We start from the raw sequence: 21,080 nt of genomic DNA, 5'->3' as shown, positions 1-21,080 counted from the left end.
CTAGGTGCTTATTCGCCAACAGGCAAGAAGCAATGGGTCCCTAGAGACCAGACATATAGGGATGGGGGTGGCAGTCAGAGGACAGAGTGGAGGCGAGAGCCTGGAACTCAGGCTGAGGTTGAAGGGATGCACTTCGATGATGGGAGCACAGGGGTTTCAAATCAAAGAACACATGTGGCTTCTAGAAGCTATAAAAGGCAAAAAAGGAAATTCTCCCCTAGATCCTCCAAAAGGAGCACTAGACAGTTGACCACTTGATTGTGTAGGACTTTTGACCTTGAGAACTGTAAGAGAGAAATTTCTGTTTTATGTTAAAATAAGTTGTGCTCATCTGTTACAGCAGCAAAAGGAAACTAACACAGTTAAAGGTTTGGGCCCTTCCACTCTAGTAGTTGCCTAAGGCTGCAGTAACAAAGTACCACAAACAGAATGGCTTACATGACAGAAGTGTTTTGTCCTACAGTTCAGGAGGCAACAAGTCTAAGATCAAGATGCCTGCAGGCTCACATCCCTCTGAAGGCACAGGGAAAGATCTGTTCCAGGCCCCGCTCCTAGCTTCTGGTAGATTCCTGCCTTGTAGTAGCATGACTCCTATCTTCACATCACATCATCCCTGTGTGCACATCTGTCCCTGGGTCCACATTTCCTTTTGACAAGGACACAGTCATTCAGGATGGAGGCCCACCCCACTGAGCTTATGTTAACTTGGTCATCCGCAAAGACTCTATTTCTAAATGAGGTCACATTCACAGATACTGACGGTGATGACTTCCACATCTCTTGGGGGCACACAGTTCAACCTATACACAATATTACTCCTAAAATATGCCTCCTTTAAATACGCGCCGTGCTGCTGAGCCCATTGAAACTGCCCAGGAGCAGAGACCAGCTGCTTGGGGACAGTGTCCACCCACAGCTCCCTGTAGTTCATCACAGTCCATGAGGCGTGGGGTGCTGCGGTCTCCCCACAACCCCTACAGGCAGCAAATGCCTCCAGGTGAGGACCATGTGGCCCCTCCTCCCACAGCCTTCAGTCCCTCCCCACTGCCTGTCTCATGTCACCTGAGGCTGGGCCCTGCATTGGTCACTGGTTTTTCCTCATCCGCCTTCCAGGAGAACCATGCAACTGGCCAGCTCTGCTCCTAACTTCTCCATTGCATCCTCAGCACCACTGATGAGCCACACCCTGGTAAGCATTTGCTGAGATGATGCATTCCTCATCTGTGGTTCCCGTCCATCCGCTCAGTCCTGCAAACACACCAGCACCAAGTCACTCTGTGGTGACTGAAGAAATGGTCCCAGAGAAGCTTCCCTACATACAGAGGCATTGAGCTTGCCCGGTTTTTTGGCTTGATTGTTTAGGCCACACTATGCAGCATGTGGGATCTTAGTTCCCCCACCAGGGATCCAATCTATGCCCTCTGTATTGGAAGTGCAGAGTCTTAACCACTGACCACCGGGGAAGTCCCTAGCCTGGTTTTAAACACTGTTTGTGAGGTGGGGCATTCTCTGAATGATCAGAGCTCTTGGGGTGCAGCTGGCCTCCTAAGTTCAAGTGAAAATTAAACTGGGACTTCCCTGGTGGTCCAGTGGTTAAGAATCTGCCTGTCAATGCAGGAGACACAGGTTTGATATCTTGTCCAGGAAGATTTCACAAGCTGAGGGGCAACTAGGTCCATGCACCACAATTACTAAGCCCATGCTCTAGAGCCCACAAGCAACTACTAAAGTTCGTGCATCTAGAGCCTGTGCTTCACAGCAAGAGAAGCCACCACAATGAGAAGCCTGTACACTGCAAAGAACAGCCCTGGCCTGCTGCAACTGGAGAAAGCCTGCACACAGCAACGCAGACCCAGCGCAACGAAAAATAAATAAATAAATATAAAGAAAATTAAACCGGAGTGGATTCTTTTGAGGCTGAGACCCGACCTTACAGCAAAGTTCTTCCTTAAGAGTAACACTGAAAGTGAAAGGGTTAGTCATTCAGTCGTGTCCGACTCTGCAACCCGATGGGCTGTGGCCCGCCAGGCTCCTCCGTCCATCGGATTCTCCAGGCAAGAACCACTGGAATGGGTAGCCATTCCCTTCTCCACGGGATCTTCCCGACCTAGGAATCCAACCCAGGTCTCCTGCATTGCAGGCAGACTCTTTACCATCTGAGCTACCAGGGAGCCTACCAGCTATCATTAGCAAGAGGGCTTACAACAATCCAGGCAGCGGGCTTAATGAAGCCAGAATTGGCCACTCACTACTCATCCATCGTTGAGACCAGCCAGAATCAATCTCATCCTTAAGCCTTCAGGGATTTGAGTGAAGTTCTTCTGTTTCTCCCTACTGAGACTCCTCTTCTCCAATCCAAAACTGTTCTTTCTCATTAAGACACGTCTCAAGCTCTTGCCCCATCTTACTCACCCTCTCTAGATATAATCCACTTTTCTAAGGCCCTAAACAATGTTCCAAGTGTAGTCTGACCAGTGAGGAGTTAGGTAGATCAGCCACCTCCATTGTTCTATATGATATATCTCTTTTTTTTGTTGTTGTTCTATTTTTAATTTTTTGAGGAACTTCCATACTGTTTTCTACAGGCCCACACTAATTAGTCCCTTGTGGAGGAAATAAACATTAAAAGTACCTCAAGGGGAGATTTTCTGTTATAGTTTCTAATGCTATTTTATCCTGTATGGGACTCTTTGTGCCTCTTGGACTTGACTGACTATTTCCTTTTCCTTGTTGGTGCAATTTTCAACTATAATCTCTTCAAAAATTTTCTTCAGAAGCGTATCTCTTTTAACGCATCCTAAGATCACAGTGCCATTTTTGGAATCCATTCCAAACATCTCCAAGGTCTCTCTCTGGTAGGAATCAAGTACCATAAGATGCTAAAAAGATATTATATTCTAATTCTCATGCTATAGCAAAGTAAACTGAAGCTTGGAGGGGAGTGACCTGCTGATGAGCATCTGTCCAATTACTCATGGTTCTCCTGTCTCCAAATCTCAAGTTCTCCCCTCCTTTAACCAAGACACTTTGGTCTCTCAGTTTCTTCACCTGCAAAATGCAGAAACTGGATCTCTCCCAGCTCCGGCATGCTCTGACTTGTCTCCTAAATGCAGAGTCCAGAAGTCAAAGGGTGAACAGAACATAGAAGCCTTGTGCTTAGATCTAAAACTCCCAAGAGAAACAGAAAAGTTTCCTTTTCTACTCCTCATCCTAGCCTTACCTACTTTGGAAACTTGGGGCTAAGTGATGAACATTGTTGGTTAATGGTAGTTCTAAATTTGATAGTTAATTGAGTCTTTGGATCACAGCACTACAACTTTCTTGGCAAGTCAGCCCACATCATCTCTCCTATCTCTTCCCTGTTCACACTCCACAAAAGTATGTCTTACTGCACATCCCATTTTCTTTTTTTTTTTAATAAATTTATTTATTTTAGTTGGGGGCTAATTACTTTACAATATTGTAATAGTTTTTGCCATACATTGACATGAATCAGCCATGGGTTTACATGTGTTCCCCTTCCTGGACCCCCCACCCACCTCTCTCCCCATCCCATCCCTCTGGGTCACATTTTCAATTTTTTTTTTTCCTCTCACTCCCTTAGCAAGCCAAGCAATACTCTCCCAAAATGCCTTTAAAACAAGAACGCAGAGTCCTCCATAAACCCCAGGTGCAAAACGGATTTTGGAAAGCCACTCTCCTTCCTGCCCTGTGTTCTCACATCAGGAGCACTGCCCCAGGGCTGTCTCGAAAGCTTCATCCTTCACTATGTTCTTAGTAACGTCTTCTTCCTGGGTATGTGTGCCCGCTGGTGCCCCACCTTTTTTTCTCCTGGTGTGAGAGGCACAGAGTCACAATGTAAGGAACACAGTGGGTGTCACCATCCACATGTCATCGGTGAGAACTCAGCACAGAGGAGGTAGGGAGCTGAGCCAAGATCAAGGGGCTGGTTAGTCCTGGTGCTGAGAAAAGACTAAGGGTCCTTTCCACTACAGTGTGTCTGGAAACGGGATTGCCATCATGAAATGAGGGACAGATCTCTGTCCCTGGCATCTGCCTCTTTTCAGTCTGCCTCTCTGATTCCAATCACCCTCTGACGAAGAGCCAGCTGAAGAGCCACCACCTGCAGAAAGCGTTCCCTGGGCACTTCAGCCCATAGCACCTGCTTCCTCTGAAATTCAAAATGTGCTTAGCTCCCCACTACCTCGGTACTTAGCACTGATCACTGGCTCAAGACAGTGACTCCTTTCCATGACCAACGAGCCAACTTCCACAAACCTAGGGTGCCTTGGCCTGGCCCCAGCACACAGGGAACCTCTGCAAACAGCAGTTGCTTTCACGACTGTTACCACTCAGTGTTCCAGTTGCTATGACTGTGAGACAAGCTACCGCAAAATTTAGTGATACAGGAAAAGTCTTCTGCTCGTGGACTCTGTGGTTTAGATATTCAGCACACAGAGAGAACAGCTTGTGTCTGTTCCATGAAGTCTGGGCTTCAGCTGGAAGGCACGAAGGTTTAAGGGTGACTTGAAATCTAGGAACTAGAGTCATCCAAAGTCTCCCTCACTCACACATCTAACAGTCAATGCTGGCTGATGGCTGGGAGTCTTGGCTCCTTTGCCTGTGATCTCTCCCCATGAGATAGCTTGGGCTTCCTCACAGTGTGGCATCTAACTTCCAAAGGCAAGAGTCCGGGGAGGAGAGACCCTGGAAACTGTATCCTTCTTATGGCCTGGCCCCAAAGTCACAGAGAATGAGTGCTGCTAGACTCTGTGAGTCAGTCTTGGTGGAAGGAGTGTCAGTACCATTTTAAGAGCATAGATGCGGCCACCTCTGAAAAATACAATCTCTATAATCCTTACTATTATCATCACTTCTCCTTTAAGATGGGTCTCCTTCAGGTGGCTCCTCCATCCCTTCTGATCATACAGCTGCCCCAGCTTTTTACCAGATACATCTAGTCCTGCAGTGGACAAAGCTCAAGCTCAAGCTCAGGCTCAGATTCCTGCCACAGCCCATGGGAACACAAGCAGCAGAAACCTTTGTCCCAATTTCTCTGCAGGAGGAGGCATATCTATCCCTAGGACCCGGTCCCAGGCAGGGGGATGAAAAAAAATGTAATTCCTAAGAGATTTCGGGACAGAATGTTCTAGTTGCTAACAATTCTCGCTGGTGATACTGTGTAGGCCGAAATTGTACCCAGCTAAATATTTACACTTCCTGGCATCCTTTGCTGAGACAGATGGTTAGTGAGAAATAAACGGTTGTCATGTGGGACCTCCTGGAAAGTTTTCTACTGAAGCTGACTTGGTTGACAGATGCATTTTCCTACCCTGCCTTTTCCTCATTCTTCTTGTCTAGACTCAGACATGATGGCTGGAAGGGCGGCATCCTTCTTGTGCCTATGAGTAGCTTTGAGAATAGAATAGAAAGATGGAGGGCTGGTGCCTGATAACATCATGGAGCCACCACAGTAGTTCTAAAGTATCTATTTGTATTAGCAAAAGAGAGAAAAAAAAAAAAAAAAAGCCCCTATCTTAGATGCATTATTTTGTATCTTTACTATTAGTATCCAAGTACAGTCACTGATAAGAGTCTTTTATCACCACCGGCTTTTAGGTTAGTCTTCCTGCTTCAAACCTCACCCAGCTCCAATCAAATCTTCCTTGCATGTCAATCTGTTAAAGACTTTCTGCTGCTATGAAGTCTTCACTGGCTTCCCAGCACTTCTAAACAAATTTTCCCTCTTCAGTATGACATTTGAGATTCTTTATACCAGGCCAGAATCGAGATTTATCCCCTCCCTCACCCCTCAAACAACATGTGCTCCAGCCACTACACCATTCTCAGCATTCTGGCTCACAACAGTCCTCTGATACAGCTTCTCTACCCGAAATGCTCTGTGTCATAAACACCTTAAGTGGCTACAGCCACTTCCGTCAGGAAGTCTTCCCTGATGTCCACACAGGAAGCCATTGCCTCCCATGGACTTCCAAGACAAGTTCTTTGTAAATAACTCACATCTGCAGTATTTGCCACACATGATTACAATTACTTATTTTCTGATCAGTTTGTCCCCCTAGGCTGTGGGCGCCCCAGAAGGCAGGGACAGAGCCTTACTGGTCTGTTTATCCTAGCTCTTGGCAAATTTTGAGATAAGTTGGTGGGTGATAAATGAACGAACAGACCCTGCCACCTGAGGACTCAGAGTCTTCCTCCTTCAAGCGGCAGGGGCCTTGGGTGATAGCTGGGCTGAAGAAGGATGCAGGGAAACTGACCAGACACCTAAAGAGGTGCTTGCCCAATGCTCGTGCTGTGCTTTGGGTTCAAGGATATCCTGGAAGCTGTCCCTGGGGACAGGGCAAAGGGCAGGGTAAATATGGACTCCACATGCCTTCCACATGGTATCAAAAGGCAAAGGAGGGTAGACAATCCCATGCGTGGTCTCCTTCCCATCTTACCCTCCCCCAGCTCCAACCCACACCACAGTCCATCAACCCCCATCCAGGGGAAACCGCAGAGGTGGGAAAACCTCAGCCCTGGTCTGGGCCACCAAACCACAGGGCGGGTGCCAACTGTTCCAACAAGAATCCCCACCAGAGACCAATTTCATTCTAAAGCCCTTCCTCCCACAAGCTCATCTCCTCTCCACAAGGCTAAGCAGAGCCCTGATTGGTACCATCATGGCCCCATTTTACAAGTGAGGATGTGGTGCCCAGAGAGGCAAGTTGTGCCCAGGCTCACGCAGCCAGCAAGAAGCCAAGCTGGGGGCAAAAATACAAGTACCAGGGATGCATACCAGCCACCCACCACGGTGGCATCAGGGGATGCCAGGCCCTTGACTCACTCGTGAGGCCCAGCTCCCACGCAGCCCCCTTTAAGGAGTGCTGGGTCTTCCAGCAGGGCTCCAGTCTTAATTTTAGCTTGGAGGCTTGCCACTGGAGGCTTCAGCCAGCGGCAGGCTGAAGTTATGCGGGACAGCTGTCAGCCGGCACGCTGGGTGGGGCCTATTTAGCCAGCAGGGGCACAAGTCTGGGGACACTGGTGTCCGTGCCCCAGGTCTTTTCAGCCCCGCTGGCCACACGGCTCCCATCTCCTCCCGCGGGTCCCCCGGCTCCACGATGATGGCCGAGGAGCGCACAGACCTGGAGGCCCAGATCGTCAAGGACATTCACTTCAAGGAGATCGATCTGGTGAACCGGGACCCTAAGAACATTAACGAGGACATAGTGAAGGTAGGCTTGCGGGCCTGGCCTGGTGCCGCCTGCCCGAGGGTGTGGGTTTGGGTGCTAGACGGGAGTGGGCTCTGCTCCAGCACCATCGGCTTCCCTGTTCCTCCCTGGCTTGTCCAAATACCCCCTCCGAAACCAGCTTGTGCCCCCAAAGAACCTTTAGAGTAAACAAGAGCAAAGAATCAGTCACTCATACAGGACCATCCACCGGGGCAGGAGAGGCAAGTCGCAAAGGAAGCTCCTTACAACTCTGCCGCTCTTCCCATCTGCTCCTGGCCCTCAGCCGGGGATAGACAAGGTGGCCAAGTCGGGCCCTTTCTGTGCCAGGGGCATTCTGCAGTCTCCACAGTGGGCCTGGGATTAATCCCCAGAGGGCAGCTTCCAGAAGGGCTCCTAGCCCCTCACAGGGGGCCCAGCTTCCCCAGGGCACCACCCAACACCCACTGCCCCAGGCTGGGGGGCTGTGGCCAGCACTCGTGCCTGCTCCCAGCCTGACGCCAATGGCCAGGGCAGGGCAGAGGCCCTCAGAGGGCATCAGGGCCCTTGAAAGGGGATCTCAGATGAGGGTTACCCTGCCTTCAGGGAGTCTCCCCCATAGCTTTGCCTGAGTCAGGCCTCTTTTCTTGCCCATATGCCACCAGCAGCCTGGCTGCCTCCAGGCCCACACCTCAGTCCAACCTCCACCTGATAGCCACAGGCATCTTACTACAGCAGAATTCCTGGGAGCAGGGTGCCCAGCCACGAGCATCAAAGTCACCGGAAAGGCCTTAAACAGGGCACGTGAAGGGGCCTCTAGGGTCCTCTGAATACACCAGAAACACAGACCAGCCCCGTCCAGTAGAAACATAATGTGACCCATTATACAGTTACACTATGTCACTTTAAATTTTCTAGCAGTCATGAGTTTAAAAAGGAAAAACAAACAGGTGAAGTTAATTTTCACAATATTTTTCATTGAACTCTATGTATCTAGATTTCATAAAACGTATACTTGAAAATTGATTCACAAGCCCAACTGTTCCAAACATTCTTACAAGTTTCCCAGTCACAGGATTAACTATTGGTTTTTTACATTTTAAGTAAAATTAAACATGATGTCGAATTCTTCAGTTGCACTCACCATAGGTCAAATGCTCATACACAACTCAAGGCTACTGGGTTAGACAGCGTGGTTAAGGGCTTGTTCTACGCACCGCCCTGCATGGTCACCTTCAGCGAGACACCTCCCACGCTGGCTGAGTCTAACTTTTTCCCATGGTTGCTGAACCCCAGCACAATCTGGCCCCCACCTTCCTCTTCTACCTCCAGCCCCCATGTCAGCAGCCAGTCACAGGAACCAGAACATACTCCTGTGTCTTTGCCAGGAGTGCCTGTTTCCTCTCCTTCATGTGGTGTAGGCCCTACTCAGCCACTGAGACATGATTTAAACATCACCTCCTCCAGGAAGCCTTCCCCGACTGCCCTAGGTAATCGGGAGCTCCTTCCTCTGTGACCCCACTTCACTTAGGACATTTCTCTGTAACAGTTTATATTATGCTATTATTGTATTTATAAGTATCATTTGTGGTGGAAATAGTGTAATCACGACACAGCTTGGCAAGTTCAGCAAAATTAGGGAATGAGTCTTCCAAACTGAAAAGCACTACAAAAATGTTAAGTAGTATTTGTCACAGTTTGGGCGGTGTGATCTAGAGGGAATGGTCCCAGACTTGACACTAACAGATCTGGTTTCAAATCCAGACTCTTCTACCTAAAAACAATGACACCAGACCCTCTGTTAAATGTTCATAATTTACCCACCCCCATCCCTACAGGGTAAATGGATCTCAGAGCAGCACTGTGCAATAGAAATAGACCATGAGGATTACATGAGATAAGGGATTTGAAAGCGCCTAACAGAGTTCTTGGTGCAAAGCAAGCGTGTGCAAATGTGAGCTGATAGGAGCCGGGAAGAGCTTGTAGGGCAAAAGAACTAAGCCAGGGCCAGCACGGATGCCCGAGTTCTGCTCTGGTGGTCCCTTGCCAGCTGCTGGGATAGAGAAGAGGATCCCAAGGGAGAAGGTGGTTTCTGAAGGATTCCTGCAGCAGGTGACAAGTGGAGAGAGGCTCAAGGGTCCCAGTGAGCCAGGAGTGAGCCGGCTCCAGGCCCAGACTGTAATTCAAGGGAGGGATGGGAGTGGCCACACTGGTGCAGCTGCCTATGTCGCCTCTTGGGGACTAGAAGCTACCCTCACTGGAGGCACTGAGCTGCAGAAAACCATCCCTCCAAGGTGAAGCAAAAGGCCCACAAACACTCCTGTTGGGAGTGAAATGAAAGTCGCTCAGTCGTGTCTGACTCTTTGTGACCCCATGGACTATACAGTCCATGGAATTCTCCAGGCCATAATACTGGAGTGGGTAGCCTTTCCCTTCTCCAGGTTATCTTCCCAACCCAGGGATTGAACCCAGGTCTCCTGCATTGCGGGTGGATTCTTTACCAGCTGAGCCACAAGGGAAATATAGTGAGGATAAGCTAGTCTGGGAACTTATTTGACTTTTTCTTTCCCTTTTAATGAGTAAGAGATGAAAACGTTTTGCAATTTAGAACAGGGATTATAAACCAGAATCAGCTAAATACCACAGAAAGATTCAAGGAGACTTCAGGTTGGTGTAATGGGCTGTGAAACAATAAAGGAAAGGAAGAAACGGGAGAATGTGGCTAGAAGAGAAGGGTCTACCTGGACAGACAGGCCTTCGGGTCACCCGGATGTCTTTCATCAATTGAGCAAAGGACAGGGGTGGGGGGACAGACTTGGAGAGAAAGAGAAACAAGGCGAGGCCAAGATGAAGGCTGGAGCTACCCGTGCACAAGGAGGGCACAGTAAGACGCTGGAATAAAATGGGCTACAGAGACCCACGCCTGGTCTCATCCTGACACTAACTTTCTATGTGACTCTGGGCAAATCCCTTTCCCTCTCTGGGACTCAGTCCCTAGTGTAGACAGAGGCCAAGTGGAAAAAAGTGAAAGTTGCTAAGTCGAGTCCAGCTCTTTGTGAACCCATGGACTATATAGCCCAACAGGCTCCTCTGCCCATGGAATTCTCCAGGCAAGAATACTAGAGTGGGTTGCCATTTCCTTCTCCAGGGTAACTTCCTGACCCAGGGATCGAACCTGGGTCTCCTGCATTACAGGTAAATTCTTTACTGTCTGAGGCACCAGGGAAGCCCCGAGTGGAAAGAAGGGAGACCCATTCCCTTACTGGCGCTGCTGAGTTTTCACACAGAAAAAGCCAACGGTGGAGAACAGGAGATGCACTCACTGGGTCCATGGATTTGACCCTCAGGAGAAAGAGGTGCTCCCTTTGGACTTCCAGGGTCAAAACTTCACTGAACTTCACTGAGCAAGGCCTGGTGTTGCCCTCGAACCCAGGATGGAAAATGAGTGCCAAGGGCAGAGGGAGAGCCCTGCACAGCCCAACAGACTTCACTGTAGTCTCCGTGCTCCGGGGTGGGCCTGGGCAGAGGGGAGGCCGCCCCGTTGCCTTTGCCCCCACCACCACCACCATTCATGGCACATCAATTTCACCAATCACTGCCTGCTCTGTGCCAGGCACTGGGCTGTCACCGAAGAGATGGTGATGAGCCAAGTCAGACCCACTGTCTGTGAGCCCTGTGCCAGGCTGTGGGGCAGGAAATGAGGGCCAGTGGTCCCCAGTGCTCCAGCTGGCCAGCTAGGACACCGGTCCTTTCAGACGCAAACTGCAAAGCCTCCAGCCCCTCCTTCATGCATTTCTGCAGGACCCCAGCCCCACCCTCACAAATCTGCCTGTTATTTGAGAGGGGTCTCAGGACTGTCTCAGTCACAACTCACACTCAGGCAGCTGGGCCCTGGAGCAGGACGTCTGACCCCTGTGTCAGGCGGGTCATTTGGTTTCTGTTTTCAGCCGCTCTCTGAAAACCCTTCAAACAGACCTGATCCCAACCCATCATACCAGTTCCCACCTCCCTCCAACCCACATCTGCCACACATGCCTTCCTCCTCCAGTAAAACATACAAACACCACCTTCTGCCACTGAGCTCAAGCTAAGTACCTAGAGAACCCAACAGCTCCCTCTTCCCCCCAGTTCTCCAAACTCTGCTCTCAGTGTGGACCCACCTGGACACCCTATTGCATGAAGATGTGGCTGACCTGGTGCTTCCTCTTGAGAAGAATCCAACCCAACAGAGTAGATGAGGCTACATTAACGAGAATGTACAGGAGGAGGTGGTAAACACCATAAATCAGCATCAGTTGAAGGGTCACGGGAGGTTAAGAGAGGAAAGCACTTGGAAAATCAAGAGCCAGCTTCATGGCGAGGTGATATCCAAGCTGCATAAATAACGAGAAAAATGTACAATGTGGAAAAGGGACATTAGGCTTTCCAAGAAGAGGGAATGAAACAAGCAAAGGTCACAACATGGAGCAGAAGGTTGGGCAGCATCAGCAAAGGTGAGGACCGGGCACTACCACTCCCCAGCCTACATCCATGGCAGACATCACTAATGGATCACAGCACGTTTCCAGGAAGCCGTGGACCATAGGCTTGGCCGAGCTGGCACACATGTGAAACCTCTTTGCTACACTGTCTGCAAGAGAACAACAGGATTAGAAATGCCTGAATTGATGGGAGAGAAGGCAGAAGGGGCAGGATGATGCTGAATTAGGAAAGGTCATAATCTGCCAGGCATTCCACACTGGCAACTCCTTCATTTGAAAACTTTTCATCTTGCCCCCCGGCAAGTACCTCTAAGAAGGGCTACACTGGACTAACTCACACTGAGGTATTTGTAACTTCATGTTATGGGGACTCCTGTGTTATGAACTAGAATTTTTAAAAATGTGGTCCCCTTTCTTGGGGGCACTTGTTAAAATGCAGATTTCCGGGCCCTGCCACTAGAAATTCTTATGCAGCAGACCTAGTCAATGTTTTGTACTTTCAAGAGCTAGCAAGTCCTCTTTGTCCAACAGAAGATACACCTAGAGTTCAGAGTTGTCACCAGTTTTCCTTAAAGATGCATAGTATCAGTTGTATGACAAACCATTCTAAAACTTGATGGCTTAAAGCAACAGCCCTTCGAGGCTCTCTCAGTTCTGTGGGTTGACTGGACTTGACTGGGCAGCTCTGCAGGTCTCAGTGGCAGCATCTCCTCTGCCACATCCTAGCAGTGAAAGCAAGTCACAAGGTGAGCCCAGACTGAGACTGTGCTCAGACAGAAGCCCTGACAGGCATCACTAATTAGGGGTCATCTTTGGAGACTAACTAACATCCCTTGAGAAGCTGGTGCACAGCCAAACCTAGAAGTCAACACAAGGCAATTCGTACTACTCTCCAGTCCACCACACCAACCTCCACAAAGGCAGAAACTAAGGGGGGCAGGGAGAGGATGGGAAGAGATGGGCAAGGGCAGGGCTCACTAAGATATGATGGGGACTCCTCTGATGGGACACTTCTCTCCTCCCTGATGCCCTCTGTTATCTGAGTCTCTTCATAGCTCCTTCGTCTGTGTCCTTAGCTTCAGGCCAGGTGCCCCAGGCCCCCCTTGTAGGATGATCTGGACCCCAAACTCCCACTAGTACTTGGCCCCCTCCTCCCACTCCCAGAACTGGCCTGTGCTTCATCCTTGCCTCACCTCTGGCTGAGGAAACAGGTCCTGCAATGACTCTAGTCAGGGAGATGGCAGGAGAAATTGAGGCTCAAGGTGTGATGTGGGTTCCACCCCTGCTTGTCCCTTATAGGCCAGGTGGAATACTGGATATAAGGCAAATGGCCCAAACTGACACCTTCAAGGGCCAAACTGTGGGCCTTACTATGGTCATCTCAGATGGTACAGAATTCTACCGCTGTTATTATCCGTTGTAACACAGGAAGCAAAGCTTTGCCATTTTCCAGCTATTCTGTAGCTATCACCACATCTTAGCTTCCTGCTTTAGAGGTTAGTACTGCTCAGGCTATCTGGGTGAAGGGCCGGTTTTACTGTTATTATTCCAATCTGCTGTATACCAATAGTTTGCAAAAGTCACTCAAAATTAACTACTAGAGAGATGTAATGAAAAACAGGTATTGACCACGTAAAATCCAATTCTTATTATTATTAGAATCAACAGACATAAAGTTACTAGCTGAAATAACTATTTCTAAAATGCCTGCTCTCAACTTGTATACTTACCTTGTCGGGAGGAGCACGCTGATTGTGGACCACCCTTTGAGCAGCTAGAGAACAGGTGACAAAGCCAAGACCCCACGAAGCTAAGGCACTCCTTCGGATCTTGACTTCAAAACTAATTCCGTGTCACTAAGGATGTTGGCCCAATCCTCTTGGTAGTGTCAAAACCCACAAACAAAAAATCAAAAAAAAGGGGGGGGGCTCAGAGAGGGAAGGCCCCAGACCCCAAATCACACAGTAACTCGGTGGCCAAGTAGAGAACCTACGGGATGGCCATCCCCCTGCCTAGAGCCATTTGACCCACCTACAGAGAGCCTGTCTGAATCCTTCAGGGCCCTGCATGTCCAAAGACTGAGTCACGCAGGAATGTCAGGAGGCATTTTTGATTGGGGGGGTGTGGGGGGCGTTGGGGGGTGGCTGCTGGACTCCCTCGCATCCTTAGGCAGCACCCAGCCCAGCTCCCCTGCACCTTCCCTGCCCTCCTGGAGATGGCAGGAGCCCTGCTGGCCGATTCCAATGAATCAACTAGCTCTCTTGCTGTTCCAAAAATAAATACACCAGAGAAGGGGACATTCACCCCCTCCCACCCCCAGCCCCTCCTCCAGCTGCACACCCAGCCCTCCGGCTCTGCCCATAGACTTAGCCCCGACTCCACCCTCCCAGAAAAAGCCATCTTCCCTCCACTTCCGGAAACGAATTAAGACATGAAGTCATCGTGTGCTTCTGATACACTGGCACGTCTGCCTAGAGCTGCCTGAGCTGGGCTTTATAAATATCTCCCCAAAGTAGTATGGTGACCAGAGCGGTCTCAGTCCTGATTAAGGGAACGGCTGTCTCCTCCCAGGATGGCCCGTCTCTCTGGGAGCATGATTTCAGGTTCACAGACAACAGAGAGGTTGCCCTCGGCACAGTGCCAGAAGGCGATTACTAAAAAGAATTCAAATTTCAGCAACAACAGCTTCTGCCTTCTGCAAGAAAAAAAAGGGGGGGGGGATGATCATTAAAACACATCATAGAGAGGTTCTTGGCGGTAGGATTATTACCATAAGCAGAGAAGGAGGGAAAAGAGGAACCCATCCATCTTATGGACATGGGCACACACTCATTTATGACCAGGTAGGCTGGAGAATCATTGCACTTATGATCTGGGGTACCAAGAGATTTTCTGAGATAAATTTTCACAGCAACTTTAGAGCAGCTGAACAAATGATTATGTCACTGGGTACCTACCATGCACCATGAACTATACCAAGCATTGCCCAAGAGGACATGCCTAGCACAATCCTGTGACTGTCCCTTAGCATCGTGTCCTACAACTCAAAGATGACCCTGCCCTGCCTCCTCCCCTACAAGCCGAGTGACAGGTGCATCTAGGCATCCTGATTCTACTCTGAGCTCTTCACACAGCCCCAGCCAGGGTCAGACCCATTTTGTGCCTAGCACAAAGTGGGTACTGAATAAGTATTTGTTTGGCGAATGGATGGATAGGTATAAATGGGTGGATGAGCATGGACAGATGGATGGGAGGACAGATAGATGACAAGTAGATGGATACAAATGGATGGATGCATATGGGTGGACTGATGGACCCATGGATGGCAGGATGGATGGGAGAATAGACAAGATAGATGAGTGGGTAGATGAAAAAATGGTAGGAGACAGATGGATAGAAAAGCAATTATGTCTATTCTTCATAACAAGGTTGTAAAACACAGCAAACCCATTTTACAGATCAGAAAATAAAGCTCAAAGAGGTTAAGTTATTGCCAAAGTCACTCATCAGATCAGCAACTGCAAATTCACCTTCGGGACCCTAGCTCCTATTGAAGAAAACACTCTAACAGCCACTAGCAGCTAACAGTTAGTTAATGATCAGGATTCTGTACCAGGCAATATGTTGAGTATTTACATGTCTTAACTTACTCAATGCTCTGATAAACCTAATGAGATCAATCTAGGAAAACGAGGCATAGGAAAGCCAAGACACTTGCTGAAGGTCACAGAGCCAGTAAGAGACACAAGTGGATGCAAACCTCAACGGTATGAGTTCGTCAGGGCCCCTTCCACCCTCAGAGGCTAGACACAGATAATCAAACATTGTTGAATGGAGGAATATGCTGAAATACATGAACAAAGCAGGCTGGGCTACAGAGGGGCAGGGGAATTGGTGACTGCTTGCCAACATCCGCTGGATCATCGTAAAAGAAAGAGAGTACCAGAAAAACATCTATTTCTGCTTTATTGACTATGCCAAAGCCTTTGACCATGTGGATCACAATAAACTGTGGAAAATTCTGAAAGAGATGGGAATACTAGACCACCTGACCTGCCTCTTGAGAAAGCTGTATGCAGGTCAGGAAGCAACAGTTAGAACTGGACATGGAACAACAGACTGGTTCCAAATAGGAAAAGGAGTACGTCAAGGCTGTATATTGTCACCCTGCTTATTTAACTTATATGCAGAGTACATCATGAGAAACACTGGCTGGATGAAGCACAAGCTGGAATCAAGATTGCCAGGAGAAATATCAATAACCTCAGATATGCAGATGACACCACCCTTATGGCAGAAAGTGAAGAAGAACTAAAGAGCCTCTTGATGAAAGTGAAAGAGGAGAGTGAAAAAGTTGGCTTAAAGCTCAACATTCAGAAAACTAAGATCATGGCATCTGGTCCCATCACTTCATGGCAGATAGATGGGGAAACAGTGGCTGACTTTATTTTTCTGGGCTCCAAAATCACTGCAGATGGTGACTGCAGCCATGAAATTAAAAGACTCTTACTCCTTGGAAGGAAAGTTATGACCAACTTAGACAGCATATTAAAAAGCAGAGACATCACTTTGCCAACAAAGGTCCATCTAGTCAAGGCTATGGTTTTTCTAGTGGTCATGTGTGGATGTGAGAGTTGGGCTATAAAGAAAGCTGAGTGCCAAAGAATTGATGCTTTTAAACTGTGGTGTTGGAGAAGACTCTTGAGAGTCCCTTGAACTGCAAGGAAATCCAACCAGTCCATCCTAAAGGAGATCAGTCCTGGGTGTTCATTGGAAGGACTGATGTTGAAGCTGAAACTCCAATACTTTGGCCACCTGATGTGAAGAGCTGACTCATTGGAAAAGACCCTGATGCTGGGAAAGATTGAGGGCAGTAGGAGAAGGGGACGACAGAGGATGAGATGTCTGGATGGCATCACTGACTCGATGGACATGGGTTTGGGTGGACTCAGGGAGTTGGTGATGGACAGGGAGGCCTGGTGTGCTGTGGTTCATGGGGTCGCAAAGAGTCGGACATGACTGAGCGACTGAACTGAACTGAACTGAACTGGAGCAGAGTGGGTGGCTGCAAAGAAGGGGCGGGGGGGCCTGCCCTGGGGCAGGTCTCTCTGGCCAACTAGGACCAGATTTCAGAGGGAACAGTCTCCCTCCCTGACAGCCAGTATCTGCCTCAGGGTCTGACCCTGGCTGGGGCTGTGTGAAGAGCTCAGAGTAGAATCAGGATGCCTAGATGCACCTGTTGCTCAGCTTGAAGGGGAGGAGGCAGGGCGGGGTCATCTTTGAGTTGTGGGACACAATCCTAAGGAAGAGTCACAGGAAGGGAAGGAGAGGTCCCTGGCACTGAACAGGAGAGAGGTGGAAAGCAGGGAGCACACCTCCACCCAAAGGCCTCCCTCCGCTGCCACGATCCTAGGACCGCAGCAGGATTCAGAGCCCAGCCCAGGCACTAGGCGGCATCAGGCACAGGCAGGCATGACCACGATAGGGAAGGGGCTGGCTGCGGAGGTCAGAATCCCTCAGCTGGCAGGATCCAGGCTTTGAGGATTTGGCTGAAACTCCACAATTTTAGTGTGTGTACCCAGGGCAAAGCTGGAAGGGTCCCTTCGGGCCTATACTCCTCAGCTTCTTGGGTCTCAACTCCCCTAAGAAACAGCAACTCTGGATTTCTGCCCATATAAACTGGATGTGGACAGATACCAGTTATTTCCATTCACTCTCCAAAACCATGGGACATTCCCCAACCAACCTGGGCCTTCTTTTCCAAAGATCCAGCACTACATCTAGAGACTGGAGACTCCTGCATCTCTAACTCCAAATCTCCCAACAGCTACCACCTCCTAGAAGCCCTCCAGGAATCAGTGCTCTCTTTTGGAGGAGATGAGGACCATATTCATAGTTTTCCTTCCAGCCCTTCCCTTCCATCCAGGGGGCTGGCTGTATGAGAGGTTAAGTGATCTCCACTAAGCCCCAAGAAGAGAAGGCTGGAGGCTGAGATTCACAAGTGGATCTTAAAAGGCCCTCTGACTCCCCAAGTCAACTTGTGCACATTGCCTGCAGCCTGAAATCTCATCCTGTGAATTTTGCTCCCCATCAACATATCACCAAGTGTTGGGCTGCATCTTCGGCTGTCTCCAGGGGGACTCAGGGATCTGAGGCCTCGCCCAGGAGCTCAGAATCAAGCCCATGAGAAAAACAGGACTCAACAGTGGACATACAACATGGTCATGTCCACTCCCCACCCCTCAGAAGATTTACACTGGAAAGAAAAGCATCAAAGCAATAATAATTTTAGTATTATTAGTAGAGAAATGCAAACTGGAGATGCATGTGTTTCGTTTTTCCTACTCCCTCAATTTTCTGCAAGGTGGCTATGTTATAAGGAAAAGTAATTTTAATAATAACTTTATTCACAGAGAGGATCTCCTTCCCCCTCAAAAGTAGGAAAAGGGTCTGCATGGGAGACTGAGGTTTGAGGTCACTGGCCCGACTCCCCACCCTCCAGTTAGTCTGATTCATTTGTGCATTTATTCAACCAACCACTGTTAAAGCAGCCCAGGAACACACTGCCTCTCATTTTACAGACGAGACAGCTAATGCTCAGTGCTACTAAATGACATCACACATGAGAAAGGAGCATGCTTAAGGCATAGTAGGGAATCACGAAAGGTTAGTAAAGTGACTTGGCTGAAAGCAATCTTTATTTTTTCCCACTTCCCAAATGGGGCCTCAGTCACCATTTCAGTGGGATGTGTGAGCAGGATTCTCTTGAGTGTCCACCTTCTTCCCAGCTGCAAGGAGGGACAGGGAGGAGACTTCCCTGGTGGGCCGGTGGTTAAGACTCCACATCTCTGACACAGGGGGTGCAGGTGTGATTCTTGGTCAGGGAAGTAAGAGCCCAAATGCCATGTGGTACAGCCAAAAAGATTTAAAAAAAGAAAAAGAAAGGACCAAGTAGGCAGCATGAGAGGAAAATCAGAGGCTGCTGCAGGACCAGGGCAGAGAGGAGAATGCTGCACTCCCCAGGTGCTGCACTCAAGATACCAGACGCCTCCACCAGCCAGGACAACACAGTCCTCACCTTACCACCGGCCAGATCCTGAAACAGCTCAGACCAGTGCACCTCCTCTAGACTCCTCCATCACCCCAGACAAGGCTGGATCCAGCGACACCTCCCAGCTGGCCTCTCCCCCAGGCATCCTCACTCCCTACCCCAACAGCCACCCTAGTCATGTCAGCCAGGATGCGCAACTCAAAACTCAGACCAGAGATGCAGAGAGCAGACAGGTGGTTTCCAGAGGCAGGGAGGGAGGAGGTGAAATGGATGAAGAGGGTCAAAAGGTACAAACTTCCAGTTACAAGATGAAAGAGTCCTAAGGATGTATAGTACAGCATGGTAACTACAATGAATAATATTGTATTGTATATTTAAAAGGTGCTGAGAGTAAGTCATAAAAGTTCTTATCACACATACACACAGATGTTAACTATACTCAGTGTGGTGATCATTTCCTGAAATATAAAAATCTAATCACTGTGTTGAACACCTAAAACTAATGTAATGTCAATTATACCTCAACTGAAAGAAAGCTACAACCCAGCCAAGTCACTCCCTGTGCAAAAGCCGTCACTCAGAGGCTGCTCTCTGCACAATGCCTGCCCCATCTGGCCTCTCCACCTCCCTCTGGCCATCGTGGGCCTGTGCTTGGCCTTCCAGAAGGCCTGTAACTCCCCGAGAGAGCACACTATCTATCCCACTCGGTCCCAGCAGTCGGTGCCCCACTTTTCCAGCCCACACCTCCGCCCACCACCTGGCTACCACCAGGAATCAGCTTAGCTAGGTATCGCCTCCTCCAGGAAGCTTTACCCCCAGGCTGAGTTAAACGTCACCCTGTGGGTGCACATGGTCCCTGACCTTCCCTTACCAGAGAACTGGCCTTGTTCTCTCCGGGGCCGTAAAGTCCAGGAGGGCAGGAACCTTCACCTGTTTGCCATCCTATCAGCAGGCACCCGGTAAGTCTTTTCAGGATTACTGCCTTTCCAATTCCCTAGGATCATAAGATAATAGAATTTCAGAGTCTCCTGGCCAGCCTGTAACTTACAGTTTAAGTCAGTCAACTCCTCAGGGCCTCTCCTCCCCCCATAAGAGTGAGGACTGGACCAGCTCTTATGCCCACCACTCTAGGAACATCAGCCATCACCTGGGAGCTGGTCAGAAATGCAGAGTCTCAGGCCCCACATGGACTCACAGGGGTCAGAAGCCTGGTAGGTTTGGCCCAGGTACCAGCTTTAACAGGCCACTCAGGGGGTTCTGATCCTTAAGAAATAGGTGATGCTGTGACTTGAGGATTCCCCCTCCTGCCCCTGTAGGTGGATTTTGAAGATGTGATCGCGGAGCCCGTGGGCACCTACAGCTTTGACGGTGTGTGGAAGGTGAGCTACACCACCTTCACTGTCTCCAAGTACTGGTGCTACCGCCTGCTGTCCACGCTGCTGGGCGTCCCGCTGGCCCTGCTCTGGGGTTTCCTGTTCGCCTGCATCTCCTTCTGCCACATCTGGGCAGTGGTGCCCTGCATCAAGAGCTACCTGATCGAGATCCAGTGCATCAGCCACATCTACTCGCTCTGCATCCGCACCTTCTGCAACCCGCTCTTCGCCGCCCTGGGCCAGGTCTGCAGCAACATCAAGGTGATGCTGCGGAAAGAAGTGTGAGGCCGGGGGGGTGATGGGGCGGCGGGGTAGGGGAGCCTACTGCTCGGGGGGCTCCTGGTGGGCTCTCTCTCCTTGGGGACCACTGCTGCCCCTCCAGACGGGAGATCCAGAGCAGGGAAGCCAGGGAGAAAAGACAGCCCACCACGGAAGCACAGTGCCTTCCCTCTGCCCCTGCCGCACCACAGTGCCCCCGCGACTAGGCGCCAGGGAAGATCATTTGCTAAGAGGCAGCTACTGCAAATCTTTGCATTCACTTGTACTGTAACAGCATAAACCGGCCCACAGTTCCCACCCGGGACACCCTACCCCCGCCCCAGGAAACCACCAGTGAATGCTGGCATTAGGAGGGTGGCTCCAATAAAGGGTTTCGGTTGCATCTGGAGAACGCTGTTTTTCATCTGTCCAGAATATGGGTACACACCCTGATCAGCTGCAAAAATATATTTCACTGTCCTGAGAAGCAGAAGGGTCAAGTTGGCTGACCTGTCTCTCAGCCAAATGAGAGAACCAGAGTTTGGTTTCTCCTGGGATTCTTGTTTGCTGGGTATCTGCTCCCACTGCGCTCCTGGGGAGATTTTTCCCCATTGACTTCTGCTGCCCCTGGGCCAGCCAGGGGTTACTCACAGAAGGAAATGACCCCTGGGCTGGAAGGGGCAGGTGACACTCCCTCGGCACCACTGAA

General features: G+C 49.7%; 2 protein-coding genes across 2 annotated transcripts in view; one reads left to right on the top strand and one right to left on the bottom strand.

The window, feature by feature from the left end:
* The window catches only part of OXTR (oxytocin receptor), a 54,300-nt gene that overhangs the window by 19,638 nt on the left and 13,582 nt on the right, over nucleotides 1–21,080 (bottom strand). The gene's annotated exons all lie outside the window — the stretch shown is intronic.
* CAV3 (caveolin 3) lies at nucleotides 6,999–20,780 on the top strand. Its single transcript, XM_081528172.1, has 2 exons — nucleotides 6,999–7,235; nucleotides 20,057–20,780. Exons 1-2 carry the CDS (start codon nucleotides 7,122–7,124, stop codon nucleotides 20,396–20,398), a joined length of 456 nt encoding a protein of 151 aa, XP_081384298.1. The 5' UTR covers nucleotides 6,999–7,121; the 3' UTR covers nucleotides 20,399–20,780.

Source organism: Giraffa tippelskirchi, chromosome 9 (genome assembly GCF_054371585.1).
Source record: "Giraffa tippelskirchi isolate mGirTip1 chromosome 9, T2T-mGirTip1v1.2.pri, whole genome shotgun sequence".
NCBI lineage: Eukaryota > Metazoa > Chordata > Mammalia > Artiodactyla > Giraffidae > Giraffa > Giraffa tippelskirchi.
This window is presented reverse-complemented; position numbering and strand designations above follow the sequence as displayed.